The 23279-nt window shown below is 54.7% G+C and overlaps 1 protein-coding gene across 3 annotated transcripts in view; it reads left to right on the top strand.

The window, feature by feature from the left end:
• Nucleotides 1-16890, top strand: part of RAP1GAP (RAP1 GTPase activating protein) — a 45397-nt gene extending 28507 nt beyond the window's left edge. The window contains exons 8-23 of one of the 3 annotated variants that reach the window (XM_055001195.1): nucleotides 6-59; nucleotides 2301-2384; nucleotides 4090-4190; nucleotides 4408-4537; nucleotides 4760-4915; nucleotides 5097-5168; nucleotides 5754-5840; nucleotides 6067-6207; nucleotides 6777-6908; nucleotides 10828-10937; nucleotides 11439-11552; nucleotides 11656-11779; nucleotides 12470-12572; nucleotides 13426-13526; nucleotides 14215-14263; nucleotides 15144-15256. In XM_055001195.1, coding sequence (XP_054857170.1) covers nucleotides 6-59; nucleotides 2301-2384; nucleotides 4090-4190; nucleotides 4408-4537; nucleotides 4760-4915; nucleotides 5097-5168; nucleotides 5754-5840; nucleotides 6067-6207; nucleotides 6777-6908; nucleotides 10828-10937; nucleotides 11439-11552; nucleotides 11656-11779; nucleotides 12470-12572; nucleotides 13426-13526; nucleotides 14215-14223 — 1518 coding nt within the window. In that variant the 3' untranslated portion in view covers nucleotides 14224-14263; nucleotides 15144-15256. Of the gene's footprint in view, nucleotides 1-5; nucleotides 60-2300; nucleotides 2385-4089; nucleotides 4191-4407; nucleotides 4538-4759; nucleotides 4916-5096; nucleotides 5169-5753; nucleotides 5841-6066; nucleotides 6208-6776; nucleotides 6909-10827; nucleotides 10938-11438; nucleotides 11553-11655; nucleotides 11780-12469; nucleotides 12573-13425; nucleotides 13527-14214; nucleotides 14264-15143 lie in introns of all 3 variants that reach the window. The other 2 variants (XM_055001196.1, XM_055001197.1) reach the window with 2 other exon arrangements.
• The last annotated feature ends 6389 nt before the right edge of the window (nucleotides 16891-23279 follow it).

Below are 23279 nucleotides of genomic sequence, written 5' to 3'. Positions count from 1 at the left end.
TGCAGCTGGTGTGTGAGGATGTCAACGTCGACCGCTTCTACCCTGTGCTGTACCCAAAGGTAGGAGGGGAATGTCTGGGGCTGAAAGATGCCAGTGGGCAGGGGCTGTGAGCCCCAGAAGTTGTCTTGAGGCGCATTCCCTCAAAGGTCTTCTCAGCGCCCTTTGAGTGGGGAGCGTTGGCAGGACAAACAGGCGCCAGAGGAAGCCTCCGGGGAGGGGGGGGTCTCACTGTTGGCAGGGGCTGGGCGCTGACTGTGCTAGTGCAGAAGCCGGGGGGGGGGCCTTCCGTTGAGCAGGTACAGTGAGCAGGGGGCAGCACAAGATGCCAGGAGGAGGATAACAAGGAGGCCGTTGGTCAGATCTGGGGGTGTGCACCCCCAAAAATGGCTTTATTCAGATTGGAGTATCTGTAATACCATATATATTTTGTATGACAACATTGAGGTCCAAATATACCAGTATCCAGATTCAGTTTTCCATTATTCCCTATGGGAAAACCTATCTAGGGAGGCTGGGGGGCGGGGGTCAAACAACTCCACCTAAATTGCCTGGAACCTAGTCCTGACTGTCCACCAAAGACCCCCAAAGTTTCAAGAAAGTTGGACCCAGAGGTCCAATTCTAGGGGCCCCTGAACAAGCTGCCCTCACCACAGTCTCCGTGGTCATTTTTTGGGGGGGGGGGAGGGGGGGGAGTCTGTGCCAGCTTCCAGGCAAAAGCACGCAGGAGCAAGGCAGCAGCGGCCAAAGGCCCAGTCCCAGTGTAAGCTGGACCAAGAAATCCCAGCAGAACCGCCATCAAACCTGAGAATCCCAGCAGGCACAAGGGGCACTGTTGCAAGCCCAACAGAACCAGCGCCGCTCACAGAAGCCAGGCAGAGCCCAGGGCAAGGACAGCACAGAGCAGAACCAAGTACCAGCACGTCATTCAGCCACACAACAGCTGAACCGCCACCAATGACTTGTCCTAAAGCAAGCAACAACCTACTAGCGCTTAGAGCACAATCACCCAACGAGAGACCCCCAAAACTCCAATAACCGGAGTGACAAAGGAACACTCCTTCCCCCAAAAAGTGACAAAGAAGCGACCAACAACTTTAAAAAACAGCAATCAAATACACCCCCCCCTCCAAAGAACAGGAAAACTCTTACATAGCAACAGCAAAAAATGCTTCAACCAGGAAAAATGCAATCCCCCACAAGTACAGACAGCAAACTCCTAGAACAGCTAGCAAGCCAAAACACTCCCCACAACAAAAACCATTTATCAAAATTAAACTTTAGTTAACATAAACATTTTTCCCTTCCTTCCTTACCCTACTCTTCCCCTACCTCACACAACGCCACACCTCCCACTCCCAAACAGGAGAAAACAATGTCTAAACCTTAGGGGTCCCAGGTCCTCCGGTGGGGGCAGGGAATCACCCGCTCCCACCCTCCACACTCACACACCCCACTCACCTGGCAGGTGAGGGAGGCAGGGGAATAGGCCCCTCAGGCCTATTCCCAGGAGTAACATTGTCGCGCCGTTTGAGAAACGCGCTCCTGGCCCCTGTGCGATGATGTAACTTTCTGGAAGTGATGTCATCATGCCACCCCAGGCACCTGTGCGAAGACACCCTAACCCCGAAGGGTGAGGAGACATGGCAGACATACGAAGACTCCCAAACATCCCCTCACTCTGCTCTTCCTCCAGGCAGGCAGTGGTTAATCCAAAAGCCAGCGGACAGGCCAGGCTCCAGAAATCTTCCATCAAATCTTTTTAGGTCCTCTTTTAGGTTCTCTTTTGAGAAAGACCTTCTTCCATCAAAGAATCCCTGACTGGCCACACAGCTTCAGCTCCTGCACCCATTGGTCGGTCACTCACTCCCTTTCCCTCCTGCCTCACTCCCTCCTCTGCTGTAGGAGAAAAGCTTGGAAGCAGCCAGCTGCTTTAAAGGGGCTAGAACAGCATTTACTGAATAGCCCCTATCTACTCAGGACATTTGGTATTCAGGTATTTGGGATTCCAAATATATTTGGAATTCTTTGATTTGATTTGGTATAGCTGGATAATGCTGAATTGGCTTGTTGGATTTCTCCTGGTTTTTACATCTTTGCAAATTTGCATTTCTATATCCTATTACATTGTTTATTGAAATGTCCTTGGAATTGACTGTCCCAACGCTGTGTGACCTGCATGTGTTTTGACTGCTCAGGGTCCCAGTCCTGGGAGCTGGGCTTTCTTGTGGGGTGGCTGGGGAGCTCTTGGGTTGGTTTCAGGCACTGCTCGGCAACGCGTCTTCTCCCTGCACCCTTTGTAGGCCTCTCGCCTCATTGTGACCTTTGATGAGCACGTCATCAGCAATAACTTCAAGTTTGGGGTCATCTACCAGAAGCTGGGCCAGGTGGGTGTGAGTCACAGCAGGAGAGCAGGTGCAGCGGCAGGCAGTCCCGGGCTCTGTGGAGGGGAGGGGGCTTCTGCTTGGAGAGGCTGTGGCAGAAGGCAGAGTGCAGAGAGAGCTGTTTCCGTGAACAGGGGATCCAGGCTTAAATCCTTGCATGGCCAGGATTCTCTCTGGAGCAATCTTGTGAGGATCCTGTATGGTTTGGGCATTCTGATATGAAGGGGAAAGGACCCCTGCCAAGGAAAACGCAGCATTGGCAGGCAAGGCGCCTCTCCTGCTGTCCCTCCCTTTCAACCAGCGGCCTCTCTCCCCTTCCCCGATCCTTTACCGCCTGAGCCTCTGTTGCCCTCCTCCCGCCTTCCCAGGCAGTGCACAGCCCCGCCTCCCCATCCAGGGTGTGCAGAACGGTCTTAAAGAGCTGCTAAACGGGCTGCTCTAGCCCACAGGGGACGTCTCCCGTCACCTCCCTCCCGCCACCGCTTTCATCTCCAGGAAATCGTGGCAGTGCCACTGAACCACATGTGCTGATCATTCACAGTGGCCTAAAAGACTCTTTCGTTGACAGCTGCATCCCAGGGGATGGGGGGAAATGCCATAATCCAGCGCGCGCCCCCCCCCCCCACACACACACGGCTCCTGTATTTTTGATAGAATAGAGCAGTCCAGTTTAGCTGGGGGAGGTGATGCCATCTAGTGGTCCAGGCAGGTATATATCCAGAACATCACTCCCAGGTGCAAATAAAAAAATCTGCCCGAGGAGGCCATTTACAGATGGGTGTTTTTTTTTACAAACACAAGGAACTCCCAGGCTTGCTGAAAAGCCCCCCCCCCCCACACACACACACACACACAAAGGGGAGAGGCAAAAGAAACCAAAACAGAGAAGCAAAATCTGTGCAAATGCTGAATTTGCTGGTGAAGACTGACGTGCTCTATGGGCCAGGGAATGTTGAAGGCGGGTAGCTCTGGTTCAGGAGGCAGGGAGGCAAACGGGTGGGGTGGGGGGAACCGGCCTGCTGCCATGCCCAAGAGCGTATAGTATCCTAGAAGGGGAGGCCTGAGTCAGAAGGAAATCTGCCCCTCCTAGATTGCTCCCTCATACTATTACAATACTATACTTGCAACACTCACAGCCGTTTACGTATGAAAACCTAGCAATCCTTTGCATTTAACCCTGCAAGGCAGGACAGGATCAGCCTTCCCATGTTGCAGCGCAAGTGGGAGAGCTCTGGCTAAGAGGGCTTGCTCTGTCTGTCCCCTCAAGTGTTCTTGGCTGGACCAAGATTTCAACTGGGAATCAAATTCTTGTTGAGTAACAAAGCTGACCATGGGCCAGGCTAGCCTACCTGACAGGGCTGTTGTGAGCACAAAATGAGGAAGCCCCCAGGCCTGCGCATCTTGCCGGAATAAACACACGGGATGGCAAGAAGAGCAGAGAGAGCAGGGGACTTGCAGTGTCCGCGTCTTTCTCCTTATGCCAAGCCTGGATGGTAGCGTGCCCTCAGGGTTGCAAGCCTTGCTGGCTTCCATCCAGTCCGTTCTGCCCGCCCCCCCCCCCCCCGGGGGAAGAGGGGTGCTGTGATTGCCCCAGTTCTTTGTGCAGGACTCTCTCTCTCTCTCTCTCTCTCTCTCTCTCTCTCTCTCTCTCTCTCTCTCTCTCTCTCTCTCTCTCTCACGCTCCCTTTTGTTTGGCTCTGGCTTGCAGACTTCAGAAGAAGAGCTTTTCAGCACCAACGAGGAGAGCGCTGCCTTCGTGGAGTTCTTGGAATTCCTGGGCCAGAAGGTCAAGCTGCAGGATTTCAAGGGGTATGTTGTGGGCAGGGGGCAGGGGGGCTCCCCTACAGACGCCCCAGCGGAGACTTGCTGCGTGGCAGGAAGAACGGAGGTGGCAGAGATGCCAGGAAAAGCTCAGTGGCTGTTCTCAGGATGAGGTGGGAGGTGTGCCCCCACCCCTTTATCTCCTCGCTGCTCCTTGGAAAGAGAGCACCTGAACTTGTCCGGGTTCCTGTTTCCGTCGAGGCAGGTTTCGGGGAGGCCTGGATGTGACCCACGGGCAGACAGGGACCGAATCTGTCTATTGCAATTTCCGGAACAAAGAGATCATGTTCCACGTCTCCACCAAGTTACCCTACACCGAAGGAGATGCCCAGCAGGTAATCAGTCTTGTCTCAGAAGGGAGTCTTCTTCCCTGCTGCCCTCGGATGTGGAAGAGACTTGGGGTCTGCTCGTGACCGGCCCTGCTGGGCTGGCCAGCCACTCTCCTCCTCCTCCTCCTCCTCTCAGCCTGCTCTGCTGGGAGGAGGGAGCTGCGTCCTGGGAGTGACGCTTCTCTCTCCCCCTCCCCTCCTCTTCCACCCACCTGCCACCCTGCTCAGCTACAAAGGAAGCGGCACATCGGCAACGACATCGTGGCCATCGTCTTCCAGGATGAGAACACGCCCTTCGTCCCAGACATGATTGCTTCCAACTTCTTGCATGCCTATGTGGTGGTGCAAGCAGAGAACCCCTGTTCAGACAACACCCTCTACAAGGTGTGACCGTGGCTCTGTTTGTAGCGGGAAGAGTTCGATCTTTCCTGGGTCAGCCACATACTCTGTCAGCTGGTCTTGGTAGGGGATGAGGGCTGAGAGCTGTGCCCCCTTCTGCTGGGCCCCCTCCTTGGGCATAATGGGATGCCAGGGCCAGCCTGGTGAGTCTCGGTCTCCGTGGCAGGTCTCAGTCACTGCCCGGGACGACGTGCCTTTCTTCGGACCCCAGTTGCCCAACCCCGCCGTTTTCCGAAAGGTAAGATGGACCTGGAGTTTGGCACCTGCTCTTCACCTTCTTCTGCAGACCTGAGAAGGGAAATGGGGGAGGGGGTGCCTGGCCTGCCTGTATGTCACGCAGAAGAGTTTTCCCAACCAGACTTGGACAACAAGAAATGGCATTGATGGCTCGGGGAGGGGGGTGGGGGTTGAGGCATGGCAGGTGCCTCCGTCAAGCCTTCCTTCCAGCAAAGGCCTGAAAATTCTGGGTCTGCCTGCTGCCTTTGCTGTCCTGGTGGTCCGGCTCTTGCCAACAGCCACCTGCTGCCCCCCCCCCCCCACGATGCAGTAGTTCCCTTTGAGACAGACAGCCCTCCTGTCAGGGCTTGTAAAATTCCAAGGGGCTGTGCCACTGCCTCCCCCCACAGTTGGAGAGGGTGCCCGAGGCAGCCCCCTTGCCGAAGCTGAGCAGGGCTGGGGCTAGTCGGCACCTGGATGGCAGCCTGCCTGGTGATGCCCTGATGCCCCTTCGGTTCCATGGTGGAAGAAAGGCCGTGGCCAGTCAGCGCCCCCCTCCCCACTTGCTAACCTCTTTCCCCCTCTCCTCACCTCCCCCCCCACATAGAGCCCCGAGTTCCAGGAATTCCTCCTGACCAAGCTGATCAATGCTGAGCACGCCTGCTACAAGGCAGAGAAGTTTGCCAAACTGGAGGTGAGGCTCCGTGTTAAGAGGCAGGTCTCTGGAACCTTTGCACATCCACAACAAAGAGCAGCCTCTGCAACCTTGCTGCAGCCCCCCCCCCCCCCCCCGTTCCGCCAAAGGCTTCACACTGTGGCTTTTCTCTCTGCAGGGGAGGTGTGGAGGGGAGCCGGTCTTCTCCCACTAACTCTCCTTGGTCTCTCCCTCTTGGCTGACGGCCCCTCCCCGGCCCCCTCAGGAGCGAACGCGGGCTGCCCTCTTGGAGACCCTCTATGAGGAACTGCACCTCAACAGCCAGTCCATGATGGGGCTTGGGGACGACGACGGCAAGCTGGAGAACGGCAGCGGGAGCGGCGGGGGCTTTTTTGAGTCCTTCAAGGTGAGAGGGGGAGAAGAGGGGCCCCCGCTAGCTGGCTTCTGCGGGGAGGGTCTCCTTCCTTGCCTGAGGGTGCCTTCCGGATGTCCCTCGTGAGCAGGAGTGGCGGGTGCAAGACGGGTTCGTGCTTTGGAATCCCCTCTGCTAACACCCCGTCCAAAGCGCAGGCGTTTTGCTTATGGCCCAGATTTCTGAGCCCCAGGTGCTGCTTGCGGTTCTCACCTCTGGCCTCCTGGAGGCTGCCCCCTTGGTAGCCGGAGGGCTGCAGCGAGCGGATCTGGCCTCTTCCTCTGCCTTTCCTCCTCTTTGCCCTGCCCGGTGCAGTGCTGGTGTTCCCGGCCTGCAGCCTGGCAGCTGCCTCACCTGGTAGCAGAGTTCAGTGAGGGGCAGATACGTCAAGCAGCTTTGCTCAGGAGGGCGAGAGCTTTATGGATAGGGAAAGGGAGCCTGGCCCCTGGATCCAGACCTCCTGCCAGCCCTGGCGTCCCCTGGAGCTCTGCCTGAGGGCTGTTGGGCTGGGAGCCTGCTCCATCAGGAGGGCGAAGATGACGCCCCTTCGGCCTGCCTTGCAGCGGGTGATCCGCAGCCGCAGCCAGTCGATGGACGCCATGGGTCTAAGCAACAAGAGGCAGAATACCGTCTCCACCAGCCACAGCGGCAGCTTCGGACACAACAACCCGGACATTGCCAAAGCTGCGGGCATAGTGAGTGCCCCCCCGCTCTCCCCGCATTTCTCTCCCCCTTCCTGTATTCCCTCCTCCAGCGTTGCTAATTCCTTCCTTTCCCCATCTCCCCCTGAGTGATTCTTATCCACCCTTTCTTGCCTCCTCATTCCAGTGCCTCATCTGCCCCCTCCTGCCCCCGTCTCCTAGGCCAAGGAACTCCTCATATCCCTGAACCGAGTCAGGAAGGGCCAGAAAAGGCACCACCGCTTCCTCTCCCAGCCAGGCATGCAGGGAGATGGCTCTCCCCCAGCCACGTGAAACTGACTAGACCAGCAGGTGCTTCAGATCTGGTCCAGTCAATGTCACTGGGACTCAGTTAAGGAGCTGCTGTTGAGGGGGGGGGGGCGGGGGGAGCACCAAAAGGCTCCTCCTCCTCTGAAGCTGTCTTGAAGGGTGGCGGGGGGGGGGAGCCTCTTGGCTCCCTCTTCCCAGCTCTCAATAGCAGCCCCTCACGCATGAGTCCAGTTCAGTCAACGACATGGCAGAGCTCCACGGCTGCCTTCGTTTTGTTACCAAGTGGCGTGTGCATAGAGATGCGTCCCTTTGTGCAATGCCAGTGTGGGTGCACAGGCATTCACAGCAGCCATGGAGCATCCACACGAGAGGTGGGGGGGGGTGCGGTTTGCGGGCTTTTCCAAAAAAGGGTAATACTTGTAACGCTATAGTTACGTAACAAGTACTTTAAAAAAAAAAAACTGGCAAGCAGTCCTCTGGGGAGATGAATGCGATAAAAGACACCGGTGCAGGAAGGCGTTTCAGAAGTGTGCGCCTCTCCACACGCTCTTTGGAACCCCCTGCCCCCGTAACTGCAAGCCTGCTTTGCCTGTGGCCCTTCACAAAAGATAGCAGCAGAGCCGATTGGGGAAAGAACACAGAGCAAAGCAGGGAAGAACCCAGACAGTGGACCGGGGGACAGCTTCATGGGGATGCTCGAAAAGACCCCAAACCCACTCCCGTTTGGTGTGCAAACCGTCCAGCGCTAGTTCCTCAGTAACGACGGAAGTGGCCCCGAGAGATGTCCCCCTGGGTTTCAGGTCCTGTATTTCAGTGCAGAGTCGCCACACGGTGGCGCATGGACTCCATCGCTGAGATACGGTTATGGCTTCCGGCCAGAAAAGTTCCCATGTAGGCCTCACAAGGAAGAGATGCGCGGAAGCGCCTTGGTGGTAGGAGCGTGCAGACCCTCTTGTGCCACCGGGGCAGCAAGAAGCCGGGGAAGAGATTTGGACAAGGCATCGGCCCCTGAAGTAAAGGCTGGGCAGGAGCTGCTGAGGGTCTGCAGTGGGGAGGACAGGTGGTGCGTACCCATGGCTCCCCACCATAGGCGACACTGGGCCGCATGGCCCCCTCCCCAGCAAGCGGCTGTGCTGCAGAGCTTCTGATTGGGGCAGGGAGCGTGGGGGGAGGGCTTGATCCAAGCAAGGTAAAACTCCCCCAGCCAAGTCCGGACTTGTGCAGTGGAGGAGGAGGGTGGAACAGCAGAACAGGGAGGAGCTGATGCCCAGATCAGGCAACGGGGTTGCTGTCCGGGGGGGGGGGGGGCCCTTTCCCCTTGCCAAGCCAGCCTTCTGCCACTGCCAGACTCCTAGCCCAGCTGATTTGTGCCCCTCTTTGTGGAGTTAGCTGCCAGCCATGACAAAAATCTCAACACTTCCCCAGCTTGCTGTTCGTCAGCAGGGGGCCCCAGGGTGTTGCGTCCCCCTCCTCCTCACCCCCAGGCTTATTCAAGGCCCACTCCGCCAGGGAAGGGGGCAGGTGGCTGCTTAGTTTTGCCGTTGCTATGATGACCGAGCGCCATTTTGTTTGCATGACTCTTCTTCTTTTTCTCTCTCTCTCTCTTTCTTTTTTCTCTCTCTCTGGCTCCTTGTTCCCCCTCCCTCGTCTGTCTCTTTTGCGTTCTCTGCCTGCTTGCCAGTCATTGCTTGTCCCCGGAAAAGCGGCAAGTAGGTACGGACGTCGGGGCAGCGCCATAGGCATAGGAACGATAGAAGAGGTTGCTGGCTTTTCTCTCTCACTGCCTCTTGCCCTACGGCTGCCCTCCCCCCCCCCTCCTGCCAAGCCCCTCACAGGCTTCTCCAGAGATATGGGGGGCGGGTTGTGTCAGGCTGACTGTTGCACCCCACCACTGGCTGCTGATGGGAAAGGCCCTGGGCGGGGGGCGGGGGGCGGGGGGGGGGCAACACTGCCTGTGGCTGCAGGCCTCCCTCCTCGGAAAATCACAGCTCATGCTAAGCAGCAAGATTATTCTTTTGTGGTCAGCTTGCTGGGAGAGAAGTTGGGGGGGGGGGGTTGTTTGTGTACTTTTGGAGGGAAGATGCCCCGGTCTATGGAAAAATTGAAAATCTTGCTAGCTCACATACAGTGGTACTAAACCCTTTCCCTACTCTGCTTATAAGAGAGGGGGAGAAAATTTATTTTTTAAAAGTCTACCAGATGAGATGGGAGGGTTAGTTCCAGACCTTTCTGAAAAATTTAAAATCTTTCCCCATCTTTGTATTCACTGAAGTCCCCTTTCCAGCAATGAATAACATTATAAAACGTGACCGTGGTCTCCCACCCCTGAAGTTCTGTTGTTTCAGCTTAGCAGGCCGAGAAAGCTGCATTGGGCCTGGAGGATGATTAAAACATGGGCCGGGGGGGGGGGGGCGTTGTCTTGCTCCTCTTTGTAAGCCAAGAACCAGCCGGCATTGGCTGGTTTGGTGGTTCTTGCTTTTGCCTGAGAGGTGAGGTGCCAGGCACCCATATATGGGGGAGCCCACGGCAGGAGAAAATTTGCCCCAAGGCCTTGTGGCCCAGAGTTGTTTCTGCTGTTGGGGGCCCTCCTCCCCTTCCTTTGCCACCCTGTCCCTCTGCATGCCACCCCTGCCTGTTCCCTCCCCCCATGTGGATGGCACCTCTATTCTACCACGTGGGATGCATTTCCATGAAAGAAACCACAAACCTGTTACAGCAACATAATTGCAATGCTTTTTTTATTAGGACCCTTCAAAAACGAGGGGGCATGCATGCCCTTGAGTTCAGCAGAGCTATGCTTAGGGCTAGATATTAAGCAAGACAAAGAAGCCTGGGGTGGGGGGATTGGGGGGGGGGAGAGGAGGGGGAAGGACCTTTAGGTTCAAGGGGGCCTAAAGAGGAGGCGTGCAGCCCTGCTTTGCCGCTTAGTGCTTTCTGCATTGATCCTAATAAGATCAAGATGCTGCCGCGGCGCCTGAATTCCACCCCCCTCCCCGTTGAGCCGGCAAGAGACGAATGGCTGTGGTTTCTCACCATGTGGAGTATCACATTTCTGTAAACCTGGGATGGGGGAAGGAGGCCGCTCTGCAGCATGCCGTTGCCCCCCTCACCACTCCCCTTGCCTTCTCCTTAACCCCCACCTCCTCCCACCAGCCCACACCTCACCCCACGCCAGGCCCCTCTGCTGCACCCATGCCCAGCGGCATACGAGTCCCTTGTGCATGGCAAGGGAGGGGGGTAAGACCGTGTCTTCCATGCCCATCTGCAAATATCCTTCTCCCCACAGCTTTCCTACAGGGCTCTGGGGGACGGGGGGCTGAGGACCTCCAAGTCTGGTCCCAAATGTCCTAGAAAAGGGGCAAGGAGGTGCATCTGAGGCCTGTTCCGGCCGGGCTCAGTTGCTTCTTCCCCTGCCCCAATGAGGAACGCTGCTTAACGCTGTGTGGAGAGAACAGCCCGGTTCTCTGGGGTTCCCACGGGAGGGGTTAACCTTGCTTAAGTGTGTAATGTAGAACTGCCCCACAGAGGCGGCACTCTTCCCCCCCCCTCCAGGCTTCGAGGGCACCCATGCTGCCCTCCGGCGGGGGGGGGGGGTCCTGCTTCCCCCCTGGTCCCTGACCTCAAGTCTCAGGTTGGTTGTCTGACAGGCCTGACTCTCTTCCAGTCCCTGATCGTCCCTGGGAAGAGCCCAACGCGCAAAAAATCAGGACCGTTCAGCTCGCGGCGGAGCAGTGCCATCGGCATAGAGAACATTCAAGAGGTGCAGGAGAAAAGGTGGGGCTGGGGGGAGCAAAGGGGCTGTAGAGCCTCCCTTCCACCTCAGCGAGCCAACGCTCACTCCTCTTGCCTTTGGTGAGACTCTTCGGGGGCGGAGGCCGCCACTCTTGGGACACGGGGTGGGCTGAGGACGGCCCCCCCTGCCGCTCCTCTTGTAGGCTGCTGCCTCGGGCGCTTCGCAAAGGGCAGTCCTGGATCCTGCAGCACCTTGTTTCTGCTCTGCTGCACCCCCTGCCCCATCCCAGCTGTTGTCCTTCCCCACAAGTCTCCCTGGTGCCCACCAAGCCACTGGGGGGCCTGGAACCGCTGTGTTCCCGTCAGCCTAAATATGGCCCCTGGGGCCAGAGGGGGGGGCTTGTTGATTCTGCTTCTCCTTCCACAGCCCCCACCAGCTATGAGGGGGAGGGATACTCCAGGAGATTCTGGGGGGGGGGGGCCTGGCTCACCCCCTCCCAGTCTGACTCGCATGGCCGACCGAGCTGTATCCGTGCCACACAGGGAAAGCCCAACTGGGACTGAGAAAACGCCGGACAGCGGCCATGTGCCCCAGGACCCCAAGTCGGAGGATTCGTCCAACCCAAGCTCCCCTGAGATCCCCACCACCAAGAACAGGTCAGCACTCCCGGCCCTGTCCTGCAATGGAGTGGGAACCGTTCTCAGTCCCGGCCCCGTTTTGGATGTGGCTGCTCTCACGGGACACATCTCTCCCCGGCAGGCCGGATCCTGTAGCGCACAAGGCAGAGGCCCTGCGGGATTTCTCACGCTCTTCGTCCAGCGCCAGCAGTTTTGGCAGTGTGGTGGAAGAACAGGAGGGTGGCCAGGAAGACGACACGGGCATGGTGAGTGTTTCTCCAGGCTGGCCAGAGGGTGGAAGGCCGGGAGAGATGGGGGTGCCGCAGGGCTCAGGCAAGCCAAAGCGCTTCAGTTCTAGGGGGCTCCCAAGGCAGTCAGGGTGGGTGGGGTTGTTTCAAGCCATCCCTCCTCATGAGGATTTGCTTCTCAGAGCTTTACAGATGGTGACATATTTATGAGTTTTAGGAAAAAATCAGGGTGTGAAGCCTTGAACTTGGCAACGTGCTGCTGCTTCAGGTAGCCTCTCAACAGCCTCTAGGTATTGCTCAAACCTGAATTTCCAAACTTCCAGATTTGAAGAATCATTAGGTGAGGTGAGGGTCAGAGGTCATGTGGGCCAGAGGATTGGTCCAGTGAGAAAACCCCAACGTGAAATTCACTTTTGCCATGAAATTCACACTGACTTTGAGCCATTCTCCTCCCATCCCAGCCTGGCCTACCTCACAGGGCTGTTGTAAGGAAAAGATGAAGGGTGGGATTAGGATGTGATAATTTAAAAATCCTTTCGGCTCTAGCGGGAGCTTAACATTTGGGAGCGGGTTGTCTTAGAGGACCATGGAAAGGGGAGTGAATGGCTTTCCGGGGCAGTTACATTTTTGAAAAACAATTCACAAAGCATACGGAAGGTGGAGACCCCACCCCAGCACACTCTGTGCCTTCCTTTTTGTGCATTCTAGGAGAGCCGGTCCTCATCTGGGACCCCGCACAAGCGTGACTCCTTCGTCTACAGCACCTGGCTGGATGACAGCGTGAGCACCGCCAGTGGTGGCAGCTCTCCAGGTAGCTCTCTCAGGTTCCCCCTGAGCCCTTTTTGCATATTCTTTGCTTGTCCTTGCGAAGGCAAGTCTACACGAGGGCAGGGGTCATTTCGTAGAAAAAGAACTGCAGGAACTCATTAGCATATGCCACATACCCCTGGCATCACCGGAAGTGTGTCAGGCGGCAACACCCACCCCTCAGGCCCCTTTCCCCCAAAGTCTCCAGGTATTTCCTGAAAACAAAGCAGAATGAACTCAAAGCAGCTTCCCCTCCTCTGGAGAGCCAGTCCCAGCAGCCCTGCTTGCACGCACTCGCTCACGAGTCATGAGTGAAAACAAAGCAGAATGAACTCAAAGCAGCTTACCCTCCTTTGGAGGGGAGGCAGCGGGGAGGAAAAAGAAACCCACGTGACCTCTTTTCAGATCTACAGGAACGCCGTTCCAGCGCATTCCCCCTCCAAATGAGCCCTGCACAAGGGGCTTGCGAGAGAACAGCTTTGGACAGGACTGCACATGGAGGCCACACCTTGCAGCTCCAGCACCCAGCTGCCCTTACAGTCAGGCTGGGCGGAGGGGGTCCTTTCCCCACTCCACCCCCCAGTGTCTGTTGAGGGGTGCCTTGGCAGTAATGGTCTGTGAGTCCCTAACCAGAGAGCAGCAGGGCAGTCTTGAGGAACTGCAAGTGTGGCTTCTCTGAACCAGCCCCAGGTGCCAGAACAGCAGTTAGGCAGAGGCTTCCTTTTGCCCCCCCCCCCCCAGGCACTGGTGTCGAGCCTGCCTCTCAAGGGCATGTTTCTGGCTCCGGGGTGGGGGATCGCGGTGCCTTCAGCTGCTCCTGACGTTAGCCTGCTTCTTTGTGCCCCCTCCTCTTCTAGGCCCTTCTCGCTCTCCCCAGCCAGACCCCGGGAAATCCACAGACCCCTCCTGCCCAGAAATCAAAATCCAGCTGGAGCCTGCAGACCAGCCCCCCCACCTGGTGAGTGAATCCGCCTGGGATCATAACAGGCGCACGCAAGCTGTAGCGTGCCTTCATATTATTTTTAAATGTGCGAAATGGTACAATTATATATGCTACCTGACTTTAATTGATGCGTTTTATTTTGTTAAATCAATAAAAGTTTAGGTTTGATAGGAAAGGAAGCATTGCATATATTTCAATTCCCCCCTCCCCCAGATTTCCTTCTCTCCACCCCCCACCCCACAAACTCAGTGCACAGAAGTCTTTTCCCCCCATATCTTCAAAATTTCAGGAAACTTTACATCTTTACCCCTAAGTATGCAGAGAGGTCTGTCTGTTTTTGCTGGTTTTGCAATTGGAACAAACCACCCAGTTTACTATCAGATGCAGCAATGATTGACCTGACTCGGAGGGCAGAGAACCTTGCGGCTGTCCAGGCACGGCCTGTTTCCGAGCACCACCTGCAATGCAATTGTCCACTGGCTTGATTATGCACAGTGTGCTTAGGCTGTGAAGCTGCCTAGCCTAAGCAGGGGGAAGTGAGGAGCGCCCACCGTGGAGAAAGAGGAGAGGGCCGGAGGGGAGGCCAGAGGCGCCCGCCCGGTGGGGCCATGGCTGTGACCTTGCCTCGGCTCCCACCGCAGTGCCCGCATTGTGGTTGACCCCGGTGTGCTTAACCTTGTCCTCCTTCTGTGTCTCTGTGCAGAGTTGCTAGCCCTCCCTGCCTCGCCTCCGTGGATCTGCCTCCCTGCAAGGTCAGACCCTCTTTTGCTTCCCTGGATTCATTCAGGCTCCCAGCAGAGGGCTGCAGCGTCCTTTGAACAAGCCTCTGAGGCTTCCCACGGGGGTCTTGTTTTCAACAGTCTCTCTGGGCAGCAGGGTCCCCCACCCCACCCATGTGCCTATGGTCCAAGGAGAGGAACCATGCTCACCCGCCAGCTCCGGTGGGTGGGACCCTCCTCTTCTGAGCCACAGACCTCTGTCCCTTGCTTGACAGAGAGCCCTGTACGTAAGGCCCATCTCAGTGGGACGGGGGGGGGGCACGTAGGGCAACTCCCTCCGCTTCCTTCTGCTGCTTCTCTGCTCTTCTCCTCCTTCCCTGCCCGCTTGCACCGGTGAAGGCCAGTAGCTTAAAAAGAGATTCAAAGCCTTCATGGGTGGGCAGAGGAGGTCTGCCAACAGCTCCGTGGAGCCTCCATGCGCAGAGGCACTGTGCTGCTAAGCACCCCTTGCTGGGGCAGCAGCAGCAGGGCAGCGTTGATGCCTGAATGCCCATCATGAGGGGTTTGTGAGGGCATCTGGACGGGGTGGGCTTTGGGTTGGATTTCGCAGGTCTCTCCTTTCTGTAGGTTCATCGGCTCCAAAAAGGGGGGGAAGTAAGAGGAGGTTTGGAAGGGTCCCATATTCCAGCCGCTGCTGAGTGACGAGGGGCTCCCGTGGGGCAGCTCCCATAATGTCCCCCTCTTCCACCAGCCCCTTCTGGAGACTTTGTGGCCCCTCCTGCTTCTGTCTCACTGGCTGTTCTCAGCCTTCAGTCCCTGGGCCCATTCTAAGACGTTGAGGAAGCCCTCCGTGGTTGCTCCATGTGCTTGTCCTGCCCTCCAAACTGACTGGCTTTTTCTCCCACCTGCTCAGCAGCACACAGTGAAGAAGCACACGCTGAGGGACTTGTGGAAGGCCCGCCTCTTCGTCATGGCCCCGTTGGCAAAGCCTGCCTACCCAAGCTTCCGCCCTAAATGGCTGCCTCCTCTCTCCTCCTCCGGTTGCCTGAGAGACTGCGGAAGAAGGCACCCTAGAAGAGGGATCTCCCAAGGGAAATGGTTGCAGGGGCTATAGACTCTGGCCGGCTGAGGTGTTCAGTGACTCCGCCCCAGTCTCAGTCCATGACCTGAGCCACAGCCCTGGCCCCCTGCAGTGCCTCGTGGCCAGCCAAAAGACGTGTGGCAGCCCCGGAGAAGACGTCCTGGGGAACAAGGCGAATAATCACACACACACACAAGCACATCCATAGCTCCTTTCCCTGAGCAGAGATGGCTGATCAGCAGGTCACCCGATGGCAGGAGCTCTGTGTGTGTGCGTGTGTGTGTGTGCATGTGTCTGTCTCTGGTTCTTCCATCACACAAACAACCGCAGGGCTAGTAGCTTGCCGGAGAGAACACAGAGCTAGGAGCCTGACCATTTTGAGGGTGTCAGAGAAGGAAAGCACGGCAAGTGAGGAGTGAGGGATCCCACCCCCCATCAGGAGGCAATTTCCACAGGCCCTCTTGGGAAGTTGGCTTGAGGTGCAAAGCCTGGACCAGCTCCTCTTCACCTGCTGCTTATGGAGCTGCTGTCCTCCCATCTTGTCCTGAGCATCCTAGACCACATGTCAGGAGGGGGGGGTCACCCATCAGAATCAGCTGCCTGCAGTGTGGGGGCGGCGCGCTCTCTTGCCATTCCCTCTCCCCAGCTAAGACTGGCTGACCTTGGTCCATTGGACAATTATCTTCTTGCGGGGAGGGGACAGGGCAGCTGTGCAGAACTGGGTAGCTTTATACCATGGCTTTGAAAACCCCAGCGTGGGTGAGCTGGATATGGAGCCCTGCTCCAAGCAACACCTGACTCTCAGAGTGAATCCCAAAGAGTAACTGACAATCGTTGGAGACTTTTTTTTTTTGCAAAAGGCCTGTGAGGTCAGTCAGAACCTGAGCCATGTGACCGGACATTCGGTGAGCTGCTGCCCTCCAGTTATCTGCAGTGGAGCACCGCTGGACTGGGACAGTCTACATGCCCGCTTTGTCTTCGCATGCCATGTTATGTTTTTTAGAGAAAACCAGGAGTAAGAGAAAGCACGGTTAGCAAAGAGGGCAAGTTGTGTGTCGTCATACTTCACAGTTTGTGGCAAAACTCCAGCTGGCTGCCTCTGGCTGCCTCTCCATGCACCGGCCAGTCTGTATCCATGCTGTACAGTTTGATGGGGGGTGGGGTGGGGGTCAATGTTCATCTCCAACCCCTCCCAGTAGCTCTTCCCTTCCGGGGCTGCCGGAGCATGGGGAAAAGGAGGGAATGCTCAGATTCCCAAAATGTCCATATTTAATTTTAAAACTGCCTCCTGTAAGTGTGAATAGAGAAATTCTGTGGATGTGTCTGGACCTCTTTTATGTCTGTGTTTATCCCATCACTCCTCCCCTTTCGTTTTATTATTTTTCTAAAGATGCACAAAATCCATGAATTTTTAAATTAATGTTCAGACACGAACATTTCCTCTTTTTGAACTCCAGTGTTGGTGTTTCCGGTGACATATGTATAAAAAAAACCCTATTTATTGCTATTGTAAGAAAATTCTATTTGTAAATGCTTTTTATGATATACAGGCTGGAGAATAAAAGGAGCAATCTGTGTATTGCCTTTTTAGTCACTAAGATTTGTAACCTATGTTGGGGGAGAACCGAACATGGCTATAGGCTGCCCATAAGAACCAGTCTCACTGGATCAGACCAAAGGCCAATCTGTGGCCCCTGGAATCCCACAGTTTTGGGGAGGGGGGGCATATATTGATAGCTGCATTGGGCTGGCAGAGAAGCCTCTGGCCACGAAGGCTCCGCTAAGCTACCAGGGCTAGTGGCTGCCGCGAGGCCTGTTCTCCTCCTCCACAAATGTGTGAGATATCCTATTAAGTCCATGTTAAATGTGAAGGAGTGAGCTCACAAGCCCCCAGCGGTTCCAGCGCATTTGGGCCCTGGCAGATCAGAAAACCCCCCAAGCTGCCCTTGGCTCTTCTCAGTTAGGCTGCCCCTGCCTCTTCACTCCCAGGGAATGCCAAAAACAGACTGGGTAACAGTGGCTGCCACCAGTGATTCATTTCCTGCTAAATGGAGTTGCACATGCAGCACTTCATACTCGTGTTTCCGTTCAGAGGTTCTACTTCTAGCTCTGGACGAGCGATCACAGCTTCACAATTTTGAGCAGTCGTGTTCCAGGAATGGCAAGCTCGCTCACTGCCCCTCCCTGTTACCCAACGTCTGAAAGCGAGAGCAAGTAGAGATTAGACTGAGAGCGTTCAAAATACAAGAAAGCATAATACACGGATACAAAATGAATAAACATGCACGGTCTATTCAAGCGTTCACACTGAGCAAGGATAAAAAGGAAAGGTGAAAACATGCCGTCCCTTTTCTCTCTACTTGGTATTTGTCCTACGTGATGTTTAAGCTGGACAGGCTAGCGGTACTTGAAGTGGCAGTAGTTAAAAGGGCAGCATTATCTTAGTTCTTGTGGTGGGGACCCCTCTCCTTTGCCTCTTGCAGTGTGGACAACTTGGGAGTCCCCAGGTAAAAGCTTAGTCCTTAGTGGCTTGACTCTTTCCAAGAGCTGCTCCAGATGGAAGAGAGCTTGTTCCCTCTGCAGAGAATTTATCATCTCTCTTCAGGAAAGGCCTCCCTTCCTCGGGTCATTCAGCCCTTCCTGCTTCAGAAAGGAAATTTGCAATCCTGCCTTTTGGCTCCTTTGAGCGGGAGTGTAGAGCATTGTCTTAGGCCAGAGCCAACAGCATACGGAAGACCTAAAAAACACCCAAAGCTGGAAGGCTCCCCCCCCCACACACCACCTTCCTTCCTGGCTGCTGCTGGGTTCCAACTTACGCGCCCAGAGAGCAGGCCCAGTGACTGGAACGGGGGTAAGTTCTGGGATGGGTTGCAGACATGTTTTCTCTGGGCTGTGGTTGGAAGACCAGGGGCCTTGCTCCCCCCCCCCCCCCCCGCTTTCTCTCCCAACATTACCCCAAAGGCTGTCGCGGCAGGCTTTTTTGTAGCAGGCCTGAAAGGTGAGCCAGCCGCTAAGCACAGCGGACCGGCATCCCCCCAAATGCTGCTGTCCAAGAGCCTTGATGGAGGAAGGTCAGGGGAGAATCGCTACGAGGTGGGGAAAGGATGAGGGAAAATATGCCTGTCCCCCATCACCGCATCACCCAGTCTGTACACCTCTAGCCTTGCTTCAAGCAGGGGTGCTCCAGCCCATTGATCATTTTGGTTGCCTTTTGATGCAGCTTGTTGAATGCAGAAGTGAGCGGGGCGGGGGGGGGGGGACACATGGGGTGACGGATCAACACACGTTTCACTGTGCAGTTCACCCAGGAGGCCCTCAGAGCAGGCAGGCGGGAGCAACTGTTCCAGCAAAGGGCACTGGGTGCAACACTTGTGTATAAAAGTCAACGGGGTTTGCCTTCCCTTAGTAACTGTAGTTTGGGTTATGTTTACACCAAATGGATTGGAGTCCAGCAGGGGCACCTTAGAGACAAGATTTCCAGGGCGCAAGATTTCAAGAGTCTGAGCTCCCTTCTTCAGTCATCCTTTACACCAAATGAATTCATAGCCTTTGGATCTGAGCCAGGCAGCCTGCTGTTACGTCTGTGGGCCTTCAAGCCTTCCTTCCACATTCATCCCCCTCAACCCATCAGTCCCACCAGGTAGTTAGCAACCCCAACTTAGTGTAGCGCCCCCCACCCCACTAGGGTTGCTAGCTCCAAGGTGGGAAATTCCTGGAGATCTGGGGGGGGGGGGTGAAACCTGGAGAAAGTGGGGTTTGGGGAGGGAAAGGACCTTGGCATGGCATAATTCCATAGAGTCCACTCCCCAAAGTAGCCATTTTCTCCAGGTGAGCTGATCTCTGTAATTCCGGGAGATCGCTAGGCCCCACCCGGAGGTTGGCAACCACGCTTGGCTGTGGGCCGCGCCTTTCTCTGCAAGTTCTTCGGCTCCCATTTCTGCACTACTCTGTTCTACCAGCAGAGGCGCTCGCGACGGAGTCGGGGGCGCTCTTTCTCACACCGGCTCCATAGTGAGGACGGCGGCGTCTCCGCCCCCTCCCCTCTCGCCACGCCCACTCATCTCTGGGTGCCCTCCGCCCGTTGGGAAGGGAGGGGGCGCGCGCGCGCAGAGGGCGCCTCTCTTGGCGCATGCGCGGGGCGATTTGGCGGGTCTTCTGAGGCGTCGCCTGCCTGAGGGAAATGGTTGCCTGACTGGGCCGGGAGGAAAGGGCGGGAAAGGGGAGTTTTCCTCAGGAAAGGGAAATCCCAGCGCGGAGCGCCGAGAGCGTGGCCCCCCCCCCCCGGCCCTGCTTGTTCCGCGATGCCCTCAGCTGACGCACGTCGAGCCCGCCTGGCCTCTCCGCCGGCCAGCCCGGGGCGTGTCGCCTGTGGGCGGCCGTGCAGGCCCGAAGTGCGCCCCGGGGGCCGGCTGAGGAAGGGGCGCGGGCCGCCCGCTGCTTCCCGGCTGCCGGGGGGGGGGGGGCATCGAAGAAAACAAAGCGAGGGCGGGAGGAGAGCGGCCCGCGGGGAGCCGGATGGGAGCAGCGGCCCTTTGTGAGGCCCGGGAAGGCTCTGCTGGGGGCCTTAAGGGCGTCTCAGTGGACCATACAGTTAAAGCAAAAGGGAGCCGGCGGCAGAGAGCCCGTGGGAGGGCGGATGAGCAATGGCGGGGCCGGAATCCTGTTTTCCCGGAGTCATGCATACGATTCCTAGGGCTGACTGGGAGACTTTTTACTGGAATATATGTAGGAATACAACAAAGGTTTTGGATTCCTGGCCAGATCAGTAACAGATGCAAGCTAATTTAAAAAGTAGCAGCCATTCCCCTTCAGCTGCTGGCAGAATAGGGCTCCTTGCCTTGTGCCTTTTGCAGTTGTGGGACAGAGCCCTGACACACACACACACACACACACCCCTGAATTCTGAGTAGTAAGCAGGGGACCCACAGAGGCCCTGACTGATATTTTATGCAACTCTAGATATAGCACAAACATGTATCAGAAAGAGGACTATATGAATGTAGATGTAATCATGTTTTATGATTTTTGTCTTTACACAGCCACACTAAGAGAAGCCTCTTACCCTAATCTTTCTCTTGTCCTTGCAAGCTAACAAAAGTGCTGACAGTAGAAAATGAAACTGCATTTCTAGAACCTGTGAGAACAAAACAATTTTAAGATCCAGGCCTGTAGAATCTCAGTTCCCTCGTTGGCAACATTGCAAGAGATAGATGGCCATCATCCTGCCATTGATGGGGGCACTTGTATTAAAGCCTTTGTTTTAGGAATGTTGGGAAATGTTCTTTACCCAGTACCTATATCAAGTAATGGAATAAATTAACAATGAGTAGTTGTTCTGCTAGTTACATCAAGGATGGGAACGGATCCGGGCTAGTTGTGAAAATGACACACATCTGCCCAATGGATACTTGAACTGATACCAGAGTTGCCAAAGAAAGTTTGTTCTTTGAAATGATAAACAACTTTTACAAGTGTTAATTGAGTAAGGGGACAACCCCTAATTATGCAACACCAATGGAATGATGCTAAGTCATATGTACACGTAACTAACTCAACCAATAACTTACTGAATGCATAATGAACCCAAGGTGATAAAAGTTGATGTAATGTTTCTCAGACCTCTGAAGAACGATTGGATTTACTGGGCTTTTATTGCCCTTATATCCACGGTCTTCCCTCTATTCGAATAAAGTAACTCAGTTTCCTCTCCTCATCGGACTCTTACCTGTCTGCTGAATTGGGCCTGAGGCAGAACAGGCCATGAATTTGCGTGGTTCACAGTCGATCAGTTTGTCAGCGCAGTCAATTGCTTCGTGGGCATTCCTTCCAGCTACATGAGCCAAAACAAGAAGGAACATTAAGCAGAAAGCTGCCTTTCTGGCACATGGACTGGAGAAAATGTGGAAACAGCAGTTTTTTAAACCACAATATCCAATCCCCCGAAGCAAAGAAAATTCCAAATAAAATAGGCACCGAGGAGATCCAGCTATAGAGTTTCTTTGACTCTTGTGATTTCTCTTTCAGACCATCAGCTATTGTGAGAGTTTCCTTGGTGCTCAAGTTAATTTTCTTTCTCACTGAGCCCACCAGCTGTGGTGTTTCCAGAAAACCTTTTCCATCTTCCTCAAAAAATTCTTCATAACCAGATCAAATCAGCTTGAATAAAACCACGGCAGATTGCCTTTTATTTTTATCCAGAATGTCACTGCAATGCAACCTCATATTATTCTACAAAATAGATTCCCTACAGCACTTTCTGAAACGCTGGCATAACAATAATCTTCTTGGCCCTTGTGACAACAATTTGAAAATGTCTGTAAGCTCAAAAACTAAAGAGTACCTTAGCTGGAATTTGCAGGGCTGAGCTTTTCATATGCTGCACATGTCCCCTGTGACTTCCCATTCTTCAAAGCTGATCATGACACCTTGAAATCGCAGACCTCCTGCTCTAATTCCAATCCTTCAGTCCTGTTGGTGCTTCTTCTGGACATCAGTGTTACCATCTCTTTTTACTTATTTTCTTCTCCAGCACTCTTTCTCAGATAGTCAAAGACACCACATGTAGACACAATTGCTTTGTCCACTTAAGGCAAACGCAGGCTCTCACCAGGCTGGATATGTCTTGTTTCCCAACATTATTTTTGTACAGTTTCTGGTAGGTAGCCATGTTGGTCTGTAGTAGAACAGCAAGATTCTGGTCCAGTAGCACTTTAAAGACCAACAAGATTTCCAGCGTATGAGCTTTGGAGAGTCGAAGCTTCCTTCATCAGATACAAGGAGTGTCTGAAGAAGGGAGCTCTGACTTTCGAAAGCTTATACCCAGAAAATCTCACTGGTCTCCAGAATGCCACTAGACTCAAATCCTGCTGCTCTACTGCAGACCAACACAGCCATCCGCCCAAATCAGTTCTTATACACCATGCCCCCGTTTGCTGTCATCTCCCCATCAGCATCGGACCTATACCGGAGGTATTCTCTCACCAACGCAACTGTATGTTATACCATTGTGATTTTTCAAATGTTTTTTGTCAGCATAGTGTAATGTCTGGAGCATGAATGTTGAGTGACAGGAAAATTCCAATAGGGCCAAACCCAAAGAAAGAAAAATGGGGGCGGGATCTGTGAAAGAGAACTCGGCCAGGAAAGGAGAGATGATTTCACAGTAGAGAATAAAGTACAAGATGTATTGTCGAAGGCTTTCACGGCCGGAGAACGATGGTTGTTGTGGGTTTTCCAGGCTGTATAGCCGTGGTCTTGGCATTGTAGTTCCTGACGTTTCGCCAGCAGCTGTGGCTGGCATCTTCAGAGGTGTAGCACCAAAAGACAGAGATCTCTCAGTGTCTCACACTGAGAGATCTCTGTCTTTTGGTGCTACACTTCTGAAGATGCCAGCCACAGCTGCTGGCGAAACGTCCGGAACTACAATGCCAAGACCACGGCAATATAGCCCGGAAAACCCACAACAACCATCAATAAAGTACAAGGTTGGTGGGACGGGGGGTGGGGGAGTTGTTTTCTATTATTTATGTGCTAAATTTGAGTCTGTTCGTTATTAATCTGCTTCGAGGGTTTGTGTAATAAAAATCTGCTTCGAGGGTTTGTGTAATAAAAATAATAACATTTAATCTTCCTTACAGAGAAGGTTTCTACTCCATGCAGACCCCTTGTGCCCTTGGGCTCTACTCATTCAAGGAGATCTCTGGAACTGGAAGCTGGTCTGTCGACCAATTTTAAAACCCAGGCCATATGAAGAGAAAAGTGGATTTTGTTTTTCACTGCTGCCCAAGGGCGCTGCCGTGGAGAGATGCTCTTCTCCGCCATGAAGGGGCCGCTGGGCTTTGCCACCCAGGGCATTCAGTGTACAGTGGCAAGACAAACTCACCATAAACATGTACCTGATTTTCATGACAAATTTGGCACCATTATTCTGCTTGGTGGAGCTGGGTTTTGTGCCTCCATTTGGACTTG

This window comes from Eublepharis macularius, chromosome 17 (genome assembly GCF_028583425.1).
Source record: "Eublepharis macularius isolate TG4126 chromosome 17, MPM_Emac_v1.0, whole genome shotgun sequence".
Lineage (NCBI taxonomy): Eukaryota > Metazoa > Chordata > Lepidosauria > Squamata > Eublepharidae > Eublepharis > Eublepharis macularius.
This window is presented reverse-complemented; position numbering and strand designations above follow the sequence as displayed.